Source organism: Staurois parvus, unplaced genomic scaffold (genome assembly GCF_062004578.1).
Source record: "Staurois parvus isolate SC_StPar_1 unplaced genomic scaffold, SC_StPar_1.0 ptg000365l, whole genome shotgun sequence".
NCBI lineage: Eukaryota > Metazoa > Chordata > Amphibia > Anura > Ranidae > Staurois > Staurois parvus.
In genome coordinates, this window is record NW_028318161.1 from 7,848,164 (window position 1) to 7,861,986 (window position 13,823).

At 41.1% G+C, this 13,823-nt stretch overlaps 1 protein-coding gene across 1 annotated transcript in view; it reads left to right on the top strand.

The window, feature by feature from the left end:
- The window catches only part of PHF19 (PHD finger protein 19), a 62,203-nt gene that overhangs the window by 37,715 nt on the left and 10,665 nt on the right, over nt 1–13,823 (top strand). The window contains exons 9-13 of the mRNA XM_089685260.1: nt 5,410–5,530; nt 8,331–8,398; nt 8,650–8,823; nt 12,683–12,770; nt 13,685–13,770. Coding sequence (XP_089541386.1) covers nt 5,410–5,530; nt 8,331–8,398; nt 8,650–8,823; nt 12,683–12,770; nt 13,685–13,770 — 537 coding nt within the window. The remainder of the gene's footprint in view (nt 1–5,409; nt 5,531–8,330; nt 8,399–8,649; nt 8,824–12,682; nt 12,771–13,684; nt 13,771–13,823) is intronic.

The following is a 13,823-nucleotide window of genomic DNA, read 5'->3' on the forward strand; positions in this document are numbered from 1 at the left end:
TAATTGGGGAATCTGCAAAATACCATGTTGGGTAATCTCTAGATTTCAGCTTCACCTTAGATTCTATCTCAAGATGTGTCTCCTGCAAAAAAACCACCGAAACTGCTTGATGATGTAATTCCTTAAATAGCCTAAATCTCTTCCCAGGACAATTTAACCCCTTTACATTATAAGTAATGACTTGTAAATCTTCCATCTTTTTTTTAAATCCTTTTTTTCCCTTCTAACTAGAGATCACATAACTATCCTCCTTCTCTTTACCCTTGCTTTTAATACCTCTCTCCATCCTGCAGAGTATTTCCCTTATTATCCTTTTCCCTCCCACCCTCAGCTCCCCCCAACCCCCACCCTTCCTAACCCTCCCCCCCTGCCAGCTCCTCCCCCCCCCCCCCCTCCCTCCCGCTCCTCCACCCCCTCCAGGCTTCCCATGCCTTTGGATCATATTCCACTTTTGATCCCTCTATAGGGGTTCGACTCTGCCCATGACCGCTTACCTCCCCCCCCCCCCCCCCCCCTCCTCCCCAATGTCCCCTTATCTGTTGATTCTCTATTTCCTCTCTTAACCAGCTGCCACTTTCCTGACCCACAAGTATCCAACTCTCCCTCCTCCACTTCCCAACCAGGTATCATTTGTCTCTGCAGTCCAAGTTTGTCACAAAATTCCTCCATATCTTCCGGGAATCTTAAGATAGCTGTAGTTCCATCCCTCCACCCAATTAAACTTAAGTCACGGCCCCATCTGTATTTCACACTTTTTGTTTTTTCATCTCTTCTAATAGGGGTTTCAGTGATCTCTTCCTTCTCAGAGTCTCTGCTGTCAAATCTGCAAAAATTTGGATATTTTTCCCTCCATATGTGATATTTGTTCTTCCTTTAATCTTTTTCCATATTTCTTCTCTATCTCCATAGTTATGAAATTTAACAATTATATCTCTTGGTTTTTCTACCCCTTTTCCTTGTTGATACTTCCCAGTCCTGTATACTTCATCCAGTTTGAACATCTCCTCATCCGAGTTGTCCATTATGGAGTTCAAGATTTTGCCAGATAATTCTTTTAGGTCTTCCCCCTTTGTCTGTTCCGGGACTCCTCTTACTCTGATATTATTTCTCCTTTCTCTATTTTCTTGTTCTTCCATCCTATAAAGCAATCTCTTGTATTCTTTTCTATCTTCAATTATCCATTTCTCTAATTTTGGGATGGTCTGAGCTTGGGCTTGTACCTTCTCCTCCACTTCCTCCACCCTAGTTAACAATTGTCCCAAATCTTCCCGGATCATCCCCATCTCTTGCTTTATTGAGTTTTCCAAACCTTTAAACATCTCCGCCATTTCTTTTTTGTTAGGTATTTGCATATCTCTTTCCAACTCTCTCGGTTCAATACCTTCCAATTGATTATTATATACTGGGCCCAGGGAAAGTCTCGGGCTATTATCCACACTTATATCCAATTCACTTTTTTCACTTATTCCCTGAGTTCTTTCTGGGGTAACATTTCCTTGTGACACATATTTCTTAATCGTACCAGTTTGGGTGTTCTTAGGCCCGCTCCCTTTGATATTTTTACCTTTCATGTTGTTATTGAAATTTTTACTCTTGTTTCATGAAACTTCAGTTCTCTTACTCCTCCCGATCTTCAGACCTATCCTAGGAATCCCCTAATTCTTTTTTAATCAGGTTGAATTTTTAAGGCACTGTCTTATTCTGGGCACTTGGGAAACTAGTGCATGAACTCAATATATATAAAAGTCTAATATGCGAACCCAATGTATATAGCGTGTAAAAAGGGGACCTGTAGGCAAACCCACGGTCATCACTCACCCACCGCGTTGGAATCTCACTCCAGAAGCAGTCCTCCTATGTATTTATGTCCCCTTATAGCCTCTTGAAGGGATTCCTAGGGGTCTCACGTAGTTCATGTAGCTTATCTTCGGATCCCAAGTCCTCTTAAATTGGAGTTGATATGCAGGTTCATATTTAAATAGAAAAAGGAGTAGTGTAGGAGGTATGCTATTTAGCCGTATTATGAAATTGGAGATATAAAGTTATAAAACTGTAAGGTTGTAAAGTTGAGAATGGTATGGAGGTGATATGGAGTGGAGGTAGATTAGGTAGAGGAGACAGGTAGATGTTGTGCAGATTTAGAGGTTGTATATGTTGTGGGGGCAATATGTCCTTTGCTCTCAACCCCTTCACCCACTTGCTTTGATGTCGGGCAATCTCGCTCCTTCACAGAGCTCCCAGAGCTCCTCCGCGGCTTCCCACGTGTCGGTGCCGCTCCAATTCCTCCCCCGTCTCACTGGCGTCTCCCTTGCAACCCTGCTCCTCCGAAGCCACCGCTCGACGCCAGAGGATACCACGAGGCGTCCCACTCTCAGCTCTCTCCCGGCTCCAGGCTGCCCGACCGTCTCCCCGGCAACCCCACTCCTCCTCAATAGCAGCTGCAGGGCGTCGGGGGAAAAAACCCTGAGGTGTCCCTCTCCCGGCTCTCTCCCGACACCCTCCTGGGTCCGACCGTCCCCGGGCCTCCACGAACCCTCTCCTGCAGGTGGGTCTCTGCACTCAATCAGTGCTGCTGGCCATTCTGTCAAGGACTCATAGGGAGGATAGGATAGACGAGGGGAGGCTAACGGAGAGTGCTTACTACACCCTCTCCCGTGCCGCCATGGTCAGGCTCCACCCCCCCTTCCTAAAGGTGTTCTATTGGGTTGAGGTAAGGGCTGTGCAGGCCATTCCAGTTCCTCCACCCCAAACTCACTCATCCATGTCTTGATGGATCTTTTTTTGTGCACTGGTGCGCAGTCATGTTGGAACAGGAAAGGGCCATCCCCAAACTGTTCCCTCAAAGTTGGGAGCATGAAATTGTCCAAAATGTCTTGGTATGCTGATGCTTTAGGAGTTTCCTTCACTGGAACTAAGGGGCCAAGCCCAACCCGTGAAAAATAACCTCACACCATAATCCCCCTTCACTGAACTTTGCACTTGGCACAATGCAGTCAGGCAAGTACTGTTCTGGCAACCGCCAAACCCAGACATGTCCATCGGATTGCCAGACAGAAGCGTAATTCGACACTCTAGAGAACACGTCTCCACTGCTCTAAAGTCCATTAGCGGTGTGCTTTACATCACTGCATCCGATGCTTTGCATTGCACTTGGTGATGTAAGGCTTGGATGCAGCTGCTCGGTCATGAAAACACATTCCATGAAGCTCTCTACACACTGTTGTGCAAATCTGAAGGCCACACAAAGTTTGGAGGTCTTTAGCTATTGACTCTGCAGACAGTTGACTACTTCTGTGCGCTTCAGCATGCGCTGACCCTGCTTTGTTAATTTACGTGGCCTACCACTTTGTGACTGATTTGCTGCTGTTCCCAGTTCCTTCCACTTTGTTATAACACCACTAACAGTTGACCGTGGAATATTTAGTAGCAAGGAAATTTCACGGATGGACTTATTGCACAGGTAGCAACCTATCACGGTACCATGCTTGAATTCACTCTGCTCCTGAGAACGACCCATTCTTTCACAAATGTTTGTAGAAGCAATCTGCATGCCTAGGTGCTTGATTTTTACACCTGTGGCCATGGAGGTGATTGGAACACCTGAATCCAATGATCTGGAGGGCTGGTCAAATATTTTTGGCAATATAGTGTATCAGCATGGATGTCGCACCACTTCCTTAAACTAAATCTAAAACCGAGCTGATAATATCCCTCCTATACCCCCCCCCCCCCACACTTTTGCCCTTATCCATGACTTTTCCATCAAGAAGATCAATAATGCAACAATCAGTCCCTCCCCAGGGTATTAGGTGTAATCCTGGACTCTGACCTATCCTTTTGGCCCCAAATCCAGTTGCTGTCAAAAGCTTGTAGACTTCACCTCCATAACATCTTTAAAATCTGTCCTTACTTGACTAACGAAACCACCAAGCTACTCCATTCATTCCCTTGTTATCTCTCGCCTTGACTATTGCAACTCTCTTCTCAAAGACTTTCCTCTCCATAGGCAATCCCCTCTTTAGTCTCTCATGAATGCTGGTGCCAGACTTATCGACTTTACCAACCGCTCAGTATCCTCTGCCCATCCCTCCACTGGCATCCGATTGCCCAGCAAATTAAATTCAAAATGTTGATAACATGCAAAGCTATTCAGAACTTTGCCCCAAGCTACATCACCAATCTTGTCTCAAAAAAATCACCCAAACCGTACTCTCTCATGATCTCCTGCTCTCAAGCTCCCTTGTCTCCTCCTCCCATGCTTGTCTCCTGGACTTCACCAGAGCCTCTTCCATCCTCGGAAACTCTCTACCTCAGTCAAAGTCCGGCTATCCCTACTCTAGCAGCCTTTAGGCGATCCCTGAAAAATCTCTTCAGGGAAGCCTACCACAGCTCTGATTAAACATTTTATCACTTTCATCAGCTCATCCCCCACAGTTATAACCTTTTATACCACTTGCCCCACCCTTTTAGATTGTAAACTCTTATGAGCAGGGATCTCTTAATCCTCTTGTTTTTTATGTTGTAACTGTACTATCCTTTTTTTATATCGTAAAGCTCTGCGCAAACTGTTGGCACTATAAAAATCCTATAGAATAATAAAGGGTCCCAGTGACCCTAGTAATTGAGGTATCTCCATGTGCTTGACCCGACTAGCCCACTCACCAAGTGGCTTTTCAGAGGCAAGGCAAGAGTTGAGGCAATGCCAACAGCTCTGGACCTGGAAGGTACTCTGCAGCTAACCTTTATCCAGACCAAAGTTTAGGAAGCACCTTACACTGAACCCAGTGCCCAAATGACGTGGTACTCCCAAAAGTCAGGCACAGGACAGCCACCTTGGGAAGCTGCATTTAAAAAGATGAAACTCCAGCTGCAATGTAGAAAAGAGTCTTGATTAAAATTTGGGGGGAAAAAAAGGTGCTAGCAAAAAATCATTTAGGCTTAACACGGCAGAACTCTAGAAAAGTCATCTTGCATATCTAGGACATGATGAAAAAACCCACTTGCTGGTAGTGAGATGGTTATCCTGTGTTGGCCTACAGTTTTTGTTTTTTGGCAGTATCCAGTTCTCCCTTAGGTGGCACTATAACCAGAAAGTTTAAGATTTCCTGCCTTCCTGTATTAGAATGAAATATTGTGAACTGAATCACAATTTTTTTTTTTTGTTTTTTTTTTCCTCCTCAATGTACTTTTGATACATGTCTGTGGGAGACGTGAAATATATTCCTTGTCTCCTCTGGAGGATTGGAGACACATGTTTGAATTTTTTGCTTTGTTTTGCAACCAAGCCATTCTGAGTCCTCAATTTGTCAGTATAATAGATGCATAGGCTATGCAAACTGGGGAGAGGTTGAATGTGCTCTTTGGTGCCTCCTAATTGTTAAAGCAGTGTATTGTGTGCCTTTTTTACAGGGTAGACATTGTGCATCTCACCCTTTACAATCTGGGGGTGCTGAGTAAGAAGAAATACTTTGATTTTGAGGAGGTCATTAACTTTGTGAATGAGAAGTGGGACCATCTGCAGCTTGGAAAGGTACGTTCAGTGGCACAAAATGTATGGAGGATGGTAAAGCTGTAAGAATGCTCAAAAGACATGCTGGTGGGTTAATTGGCTTTTTTCTAAATTGGCCCTAGTATGTATTTGTGAGGTGGGAACTTTAGATTGTAAGCTCCTTGAGGGCAAGAACTGATATGAATGTACAGTATATGTAGAGTGTTGCATAAATTGACAGCGCTGAATAAATAAGGGAGGACCCCAAAACAAAGCATTGCGATACTTTTGGTCCCTGTTATAAAGCACGCTAGGCTTTATTTCCCTCATTTTGTTCTACTACCAAAAAATTAGGATGCTGGAAAATCTTGTTTTGAGAGCATGCTTTGTGGCCATAGTCAGTATAAATTTTGAAAGTCCTCATTAAAGTATCTCCTCCAGACTGTGACTTACAAGTCTTCCTGTCAGACAACTCCAGATTGCCCCCCTGTGTTCCAAATCCCAACTACAATGCATCTTACAAATGCTTCTACCTAAAGCAACTGACTTTAAAACAGACCTGTCATGAAAGAAATCCAGGGCTGTCATTGTTGACAACCCTCTAAAAATGCTAGTTTCTTGATAGTCACATTAACCCCCCCATGGCTTCAGTACTTTTAATTAAAAAAAAGGTGCAAATACTAAGCGCAATGAGGTTCCAGGGGATATGTAGATAACCACAGTATGGGCAGCTCCAATAGGTTATCTGACCAGCAATGAGACATGAGCACATAACAAATAAAGGGGAGCTCCCAATCGTGTGGAAGGCAATAGGAGGAGTCCCAAGCCGAAGAACAGATAAAATCAAAATTCACTTTAATGTTGGGTTAAAAAGCTTTTTAACCCAACATTGAAGAAGTGAATTTCAATTTTATCTCCTAGATTGTAAGCTCCAAGGAGCAGGGCCCTCCTATCCCTCTTGTATTGAACTGTATTGTTGCTGTATTGTCTCCCTTTATATTGTAAAGCACTGAGCAAACTGTTGGCGCTATATAAATCCTGTATAATAATAAATAAAATAATTTTATCTGTTCCTCAGCTTGTGACTCTATTGACTTCAACAGGGTTGGGAGCGCTTCTTTACTTGTTTAGTATTTTTAATTAGTGGTGCACCAAAATGAAAATTGTGGTGCCGAAAACGAAAATTCAAAATGCACTTGGCCGAAAACCAAAACGGAAATGTGCAGTTTCTTAAAAATTAATATATTTTTTGGCAAAAAATACATTTTGGTTAAAAACAAAATCTATACCCTAATTATTTTGTTAAATATGAGAGTATGTTACGGCGAGTAAATGGATATCCAACATGTCAGGCTTTAAAATTGCGCATTCTCGTGGAATGGCGTGAAACTGCGGTACTTAAAAATCTCCGTGGGTGATGCTTTGTACTTTTACACACTAACCTGTAGAAATTTTTAAAGGAGGTCTAGTGCGAGGATTATTACTCTTGCTCTGATGTCCGTGGTGATACCTCACGTGTGTGGTTTGAACACAGTTTTACATATGTGGGCATGGCCTACATATGTGTTCACCACTACATGGGGGGATGGGGGCACTTTAAAAAAAACAAAAAAAAACTTTACTGTCCCTTTTTTTTAAAAAAAAAAAAAAAAAAAAAAAATTGTAATCACTTTTATTCTTATCACAAGGAATGCATTCATCCCTTGTGATAGAAATAATTAGTGACAAGTCCTCTTTATGGAGAGATGTGGAGTCTTATTGACCCCACATCTCTCCTCTGCAATGTAAAGCATTAGATCAAAAAAAGAATTGCTCTAGTGCTTAAAAAGAAAAAAAAAAAAAATGGAAGTGACATCACTCCTGTCCTCCAGGGGCATGGAGATGAGTGAAGGCCATCGTTCCTTCACTAATCTCTTTATGCCCAGCGCTGGGATCGTTCGATGGTTTCTCGGGTAAGGCTGAGAACTACCGAGTGGCAGCGGCAAGGGGCGGGTTTTTTCGGCACCTGTATTGGTGCTTTTTTTTTCATGATGGCCGAAAGGGTAGATTTCTGCCAAATCGTTTCGGCCACCGACATTTCAGTGCATCCCTATTTTTAATCAATGACCCAGAATAATTATGCAGATCAGAGAAATTGTATTGTATCCGAGTACTTTCAAGCTTCACAACAGCCAGGCAGCTGGCATTTATATATGCCATAGATCAACAGTTGCTTTATATATCTGATGACAGGCTCCCTTTTTAGAAGGGTATACAGTATGCTCATGGGTGTTTTTTAGTCATAAAAATCAGGAATATGCTGACAAAGATCTGAGTATTTAATTGTTTCTCTCACAAAAGTTTCACTTAGTCAGCAATGAAATCTCCGCTGCTGTTTTCACTTTCAGTTTTTTAGTTTTTGTCTCCCTGCAAAAATGTCCTTCTGTGTCTATTCACTACATTGTGTAAAGACAAGAAACCGGAAAATAACCTTGCTTTGTACTTACAAGAGAAAAATAGCATAGAAAAGAGAAGGTAATCCTAACGTTCATCATGTGTAGGATGAAACAGTAAAGAGACTATACGTTTTTTTTTGTTTTAAATTCCCGCTAATTACAAAGGTGCCCATATCCTGGAGACCTGTGACAGCCAAAAACCATCGGCATCATCATCATTTCTCAACTGACTAGAGAAAAACGTAACTGCTTTAGCTGACACACCTGAGTCAGTATGTTTGGTAACAAGCAGCAAATAGAAGGCAAAATCTTTCTTGTCCAATAAAACGCTTGCCTTAGGAGCCTAGCTTAGTGCACTCATTTCTGCATTTTATTCACCTGACCCATCATACATTTTGTATGTCTAGCTCTCTGTTACTCCACCTGAAGACCGAGGACAACACCTCCTGGAGGCATTAAACAGCTATAAAAGCCGGTAAGATGTCTGTAAAATCTTCCCTACTAAAAGCTAACCTTCATGCGCCATTTTAATCTCTTGCCACTGTCTGGCCGCTGTTTCCTATTGCTATTCTTAATCTCATGTAATGCAGCTAGGTTTCACCTTTTTAAAAATATGGAAAGTTGTGAAGGATAGATGCTTCAGCTGGTCTGGAGGTATGGGGTTCTTCCTTTTCATTGTGAAGTAACTAACATCCTTTGTGGCCTACTATCAAACATATATTTTAGGTTTCTCTGTGGCAAAGAGATCAAGAGAAAAAAGTGCATCTTCAGACTGAGAATCAGAGTGCCACCTAGCCCGCCTGGTAAACTTCTGCCAGATAAACTTCTGGGCCAGGCAGACAATAGACCTGGAGGTGAAGTTAAAAAGAAGGGAAGGAGCAAGTATACCCTCAAAAACAGGTATGGTGTTTTTTTTTCTGTTTTTATAGTAATGTTCTCTTTACTTATACAGTATAATAACCCTGTCAATACCCTCATCTTAAAGTTCACTGGTCTAAGTAAAGAGGTGCATATGATGAAAATCTTTCATTGTAAAGTAACTAATAGCAACCATCTGCCACATGCAATAAAGTCAGCTGCAGGATTTTTTTTTTTTTTTCTTTTGGCTACCACAGGATTTCTGGTATTTGGGTGACATGGGGTGTAGCAATTGTGCACACAGATATGGACGCGGTCATCCATCTTGCTCAAGACCCCCCATCTTGTATCATTTCTCACTCCAAATCAGCCCCCCCCCCCCTCTCTGTTGAGTGACACGTGGTCCCAGTGTGCTGGGTTCAGGAGTGCACAGGACACAGTTGGATATCCTTCATTGTTGTAACCCCAATTAGCTGATTCCAGGGTGTCTGGCAAACTCTTGCTCTGAAGCTAATCATAAAGCCATAAACCCGTCAGTCACTGGACTTCAAACACATTTCAGAATAGCCGTAAAACGTACATCCCATTTAAAAAAAAACAAAAAAAACCACTTTTCATAACTTAAAGGGAATACATACAATCGAACAAAGCATATATTCGGATAGCTCAGTTTAATGCGAGTCGCCTGATATCTTACACCCTTAGTTAAAGTCTACAGGAGAGTAGAAAGCCATATAGTTCTAGCTGAAATAGTAAGATATGGCATATTTAATGTCTGGACATTCAGGATATCATTCTGCATATTAATCTACTAGTGGCTAGGCTGCTACATGTACCCTAGGGAAGGTTATTGACCATGATATAAACTGGGAGGGATTTGGTCATAGCCTGAGTTCCCCGCCTAAAACACCCCTCCCCAAATGAGGCGATTGGTTCTCTGCTTTAAGGAGACACCCTGCTGAAATCCTAGAAAAAGGCTGTGATGCTTGGAGCAGTAAGTTGAAGAATTCTCCCTTTTAACATCAGGAACCAACTTTGGGAGAAAAGGCACCCTTTTGCTATGACACTTAAACGCTGCTTAAACCAAGGCTGACGGCAAGTATCCTCCCTCTCTAAACTTCTTTCTGTTAACTCTCTGTTGTGGTATTGCTCTCTGTGTATGTATGTATGTATGTGTGTGTATATGTGTGTGTATATGTATATGTATATATATATATATATATATATATATATATATATATATATATATATATATGTATATATATATATATGTATATATATATATGTATATATATATATATATGTGTGTATGTATGTATATACATACATACATACAGTTGTGTTCAAAATAGCAGTCAGACATCACTAACCTGATAAATCACTGTTTTTGGTACAAATAATATTTCTACATGGCAAATAATTTACTAGCAGGTGTAGTAGAGTAATAGAAATGCAACAGTCATGACATGCATGCTGCTGATTCTGTGTAATTTAATCACTAATTGAAAGGGGCATGTTCAAAATAATAGCAGTGTGGAGTTCTATTAGTGAGGTCATTCATTCTTTGAAAAACAGGTGGCAATTATTGCCTTTATTCAAGGAAGGAAGGCAGCAAATGTTGTACATGCTGCTTACAGTGCATTTCTCTCTGAAATTCTGAGGAAAATGGGTCGTTCCAGACATTGTTCAGAAGAACAGCGTACCTTGATTAAAAAGTTGATTGGAGAGGGGAAAACATATAAAGAAGTGCAGAAGATGATAGGCTGCTCAGCTAAAATGATCGCAAATGCTTTAAATAGGCAACCAAAACCAGTAAGATGTGGAAGAAAGTGAAAAACTACCATTCGAATGGATAGAAGAATAGCCAGAATGGCAAGGACTCAGCCAAGAATCCGCTCCGGGAAGATCAAAGAAGGTCTAAAGTCACCTGTGAGTACTGTTACAATTAGAAGACGCCTATGTGAAGCCAAGCTATCTGCAAGAAGACTTTGGTCCCACTGTTGGAAAAAAAAGACGTGCTGAAGAGGTTACAATTTGCCAAAGAGCACATTGACTGGCCTAAAGAGAAATGGCGCAACATTTTGTGGACTGATGAAAGTAAGATTGTTCTTTTTGGGTCTAGTGGCTGGAGACAGTTTGTCAGACGACCCCCAAACACTGAATTCAAGCCACAGTACACTGTGAAGACAGTGAAGCATGGTTGAGCAAGCATCATGATATGGGGATGTTTCTCATACTACAGTATTGGGCCTATTTATCGCATACCAGGGATCATGGATCAGTTTGAATACATCAGAATACTTGAAGAGGTCATGCTGCCTTATGCTGAAGAGGAAATGCCCTTTCAATGGGTGTTCCAACAAGACAACGACCCCAAACACACCAGTAAATTATTATTATTATTATTATACAGTATTTATAAAGCGCCAATAGTTCGCTCAGCGCTGTACATTACAAAGGGGGACAGAACATGTGACAGAACAATACCAATACAATGCAAAACATGAGGGGATCAAGGGCCCTGCTCTTTCGAGCTTACAATCTAGGAGATAAATGTGCAACATCTTGGTTCCAGACCAACAAGATTGACGTTATGGAGTGGCCAGCCCAAAACCCGGATCTTAATCCAATAGAAAGCTTGTGGGGTGACATCAAAAATACAGTTTCTGAGGCAAAACCAAGAAATAGACAAGAACTGTGGAATGTAGTCCAATCCATTCTGGGCTGGAATACCTGCCAGAAGTTGGTTGACTCCATGCAACACAGATGTACAGCAGTTCTCAGAAACAGTGATTTATACAACTGCATATTAATTAAGTGATTCAAAGGAAAGAAATCTTCAAACATTTTTCTGTTTTATATAGTGAATGTTTGTTTGTTTGAGTTTGTAAAGAAGAATACAAACACTGCTATTTTTTTGAACCGTCTAATATTCACTTTTCTTAAATTTTTTTTTTTTTTTTTTTTAGAGGAACGACACAAATTTTGATATTTTTCTTCATGTATTGATTTGGAATAGAATGTGTAGTGTTCCCAATGCATTTGTGTGTATGGAAATAAAAGCTATTAGAAGGATTTTGAGCTTTATTCACTTTTTTCAACACACTGCTATTTTGAAAACTGTGTGTGTGTATGTATGTGTGTGTGTGTATATGTATGTGTGTATGTGTATGTGTGTATATATATATATATATATATATATATATATATATATATATATATATATATATATATATATATATATATATATGAGACTTTTTCTGTGAATACTTTTTATTGCACCATTTTGACCTTTTTTTCTTCCTTTTTTTTTTTTTTTTTATTTTATAGTAATCTTATTTTCTGAAAAGTGTTGAATTGTGTCTAAAGCTCTTTCATGCAAACTAAGAATCCCTGCCTCTGAAGAGTGCTACTGTGTGTTTTAAACCTCTATATACATCTGCCTGCGGTGACAGTGTGTATACAGACGATTATTCAAACATCATAGTGTTACTGCTAAGATTGGCGAGTTTCCTCCTCCGTACAAAAGGGTGGTGGTGGCAGTGTGAAGGGTTAATTGCGTAATTAACCTGACCCAGTAACAATCGCTGTCAGGCTGCAGTACAGAGATTGTGGTCTATTAGCTGGAAAATCTTTGTGCAGGGTGCAGCTGAGCGTGGTATTGTTACGCACATTACAGAGTGGTTTTAGATTGGCCAGTCCTTCGGTCCCGAGTTGGTGAGAAGGGCTGGGGGTCTGACGCCGCGACCGTCACATGGGGCACATGAAAAAAGTAATTTTATCACAAATGAGTTATAGAATGTCTATTATAATGTTATCATGTGATCTATAAGCATACAGATGGCTCCTATCAGAGTTATATTGTACAATCACTGAGTGAGTCTTTTTGTTCTTATTGCAGCCTGCTGCCTCATGACTGCCAGCAACAGAAGAGGAGAGGCATTCGCCAGAAGCAATCTCGGTTCCTCCTTGAGGACGCCATCCCCAGTGTCAGTACTTTCCCACATAAACCTAACTTAGAGCTAGCTGCATCAGGGATCCTTTGCAGGGAATGTGATAATAAACACAGGCCTGTTAATAAAGACTGGAAAAAAAACTATTTTTCTTTGTGCCGCACCCTACAATTCAATAATAGGTTGTTGAGGCATTTGTATTGCCTGGTGGCACACAGGTGGTTGGGGCATGCCTTAATTCTAAAGCTAGCCATAGATGGATGGAAAATCAGCTGGTTCAGCAAAAAACAGGCAAATTTTAATCCATCCATGATCATTTCTGCTTGAGAGAATTCATTCTAAGTCGATGAGTCCCTGCTGTCAGAATAAAATAACACAGCGTGGAGGTTTCCTCTATCCACCTTGCTTGTGTAAATGGGGGGATCCCCCCCCCCCCTCACTATTCACTCTGATTTAAAATAGAATCCATCTCTAGCTAGCCTTTCTTTCTGGAAGGTTTATTAGAGTAGATTGAGGTAAGGACTGACAAATGGTGTATATATGTACCACCACATTATGTCTTCTCTGAAATAATGTTACTTTAAACATAAAGTTTCAAAATACAGTAAAATCTTTGTCAATAGTAGAACCAGACTCTTGGGGGTTTATTTACTAAAGCTGGAGAGTCCAAAATCAGACTCCCTTCTGCATAGAAACCAATCAGCTTCCAGGTTTCATTGCCAAAGCTTCATTGAACAAGCTGAGGTTAGAAGCTGATTGGTTTCTATGCAGAAGGGAGTCTGATTTTGGACTCTCCAGCTTTAGTAAATAAACCCCTTGCTGTACACTTTGCTTCGCTTATTTTTTATTAAGGAGCGGCAGTAACAACCATAGAGTAGTAATAAAGTACAAAGTGAATACTGCTCTCATGTTGGACGGTGCACTCACCCCTTACCTTCTCTGTATTACAGAGTGATTTCACCTCAGCATGGAGCACCAACCACCACCTTGCCAGCATCTTTGATTTCACACTGGATGAGATTCAAAGCCTGAAAAGGTGAGTTGAATTAGACAGCGATAATACTGCTGAGGGTTAGATAACAGGATTAC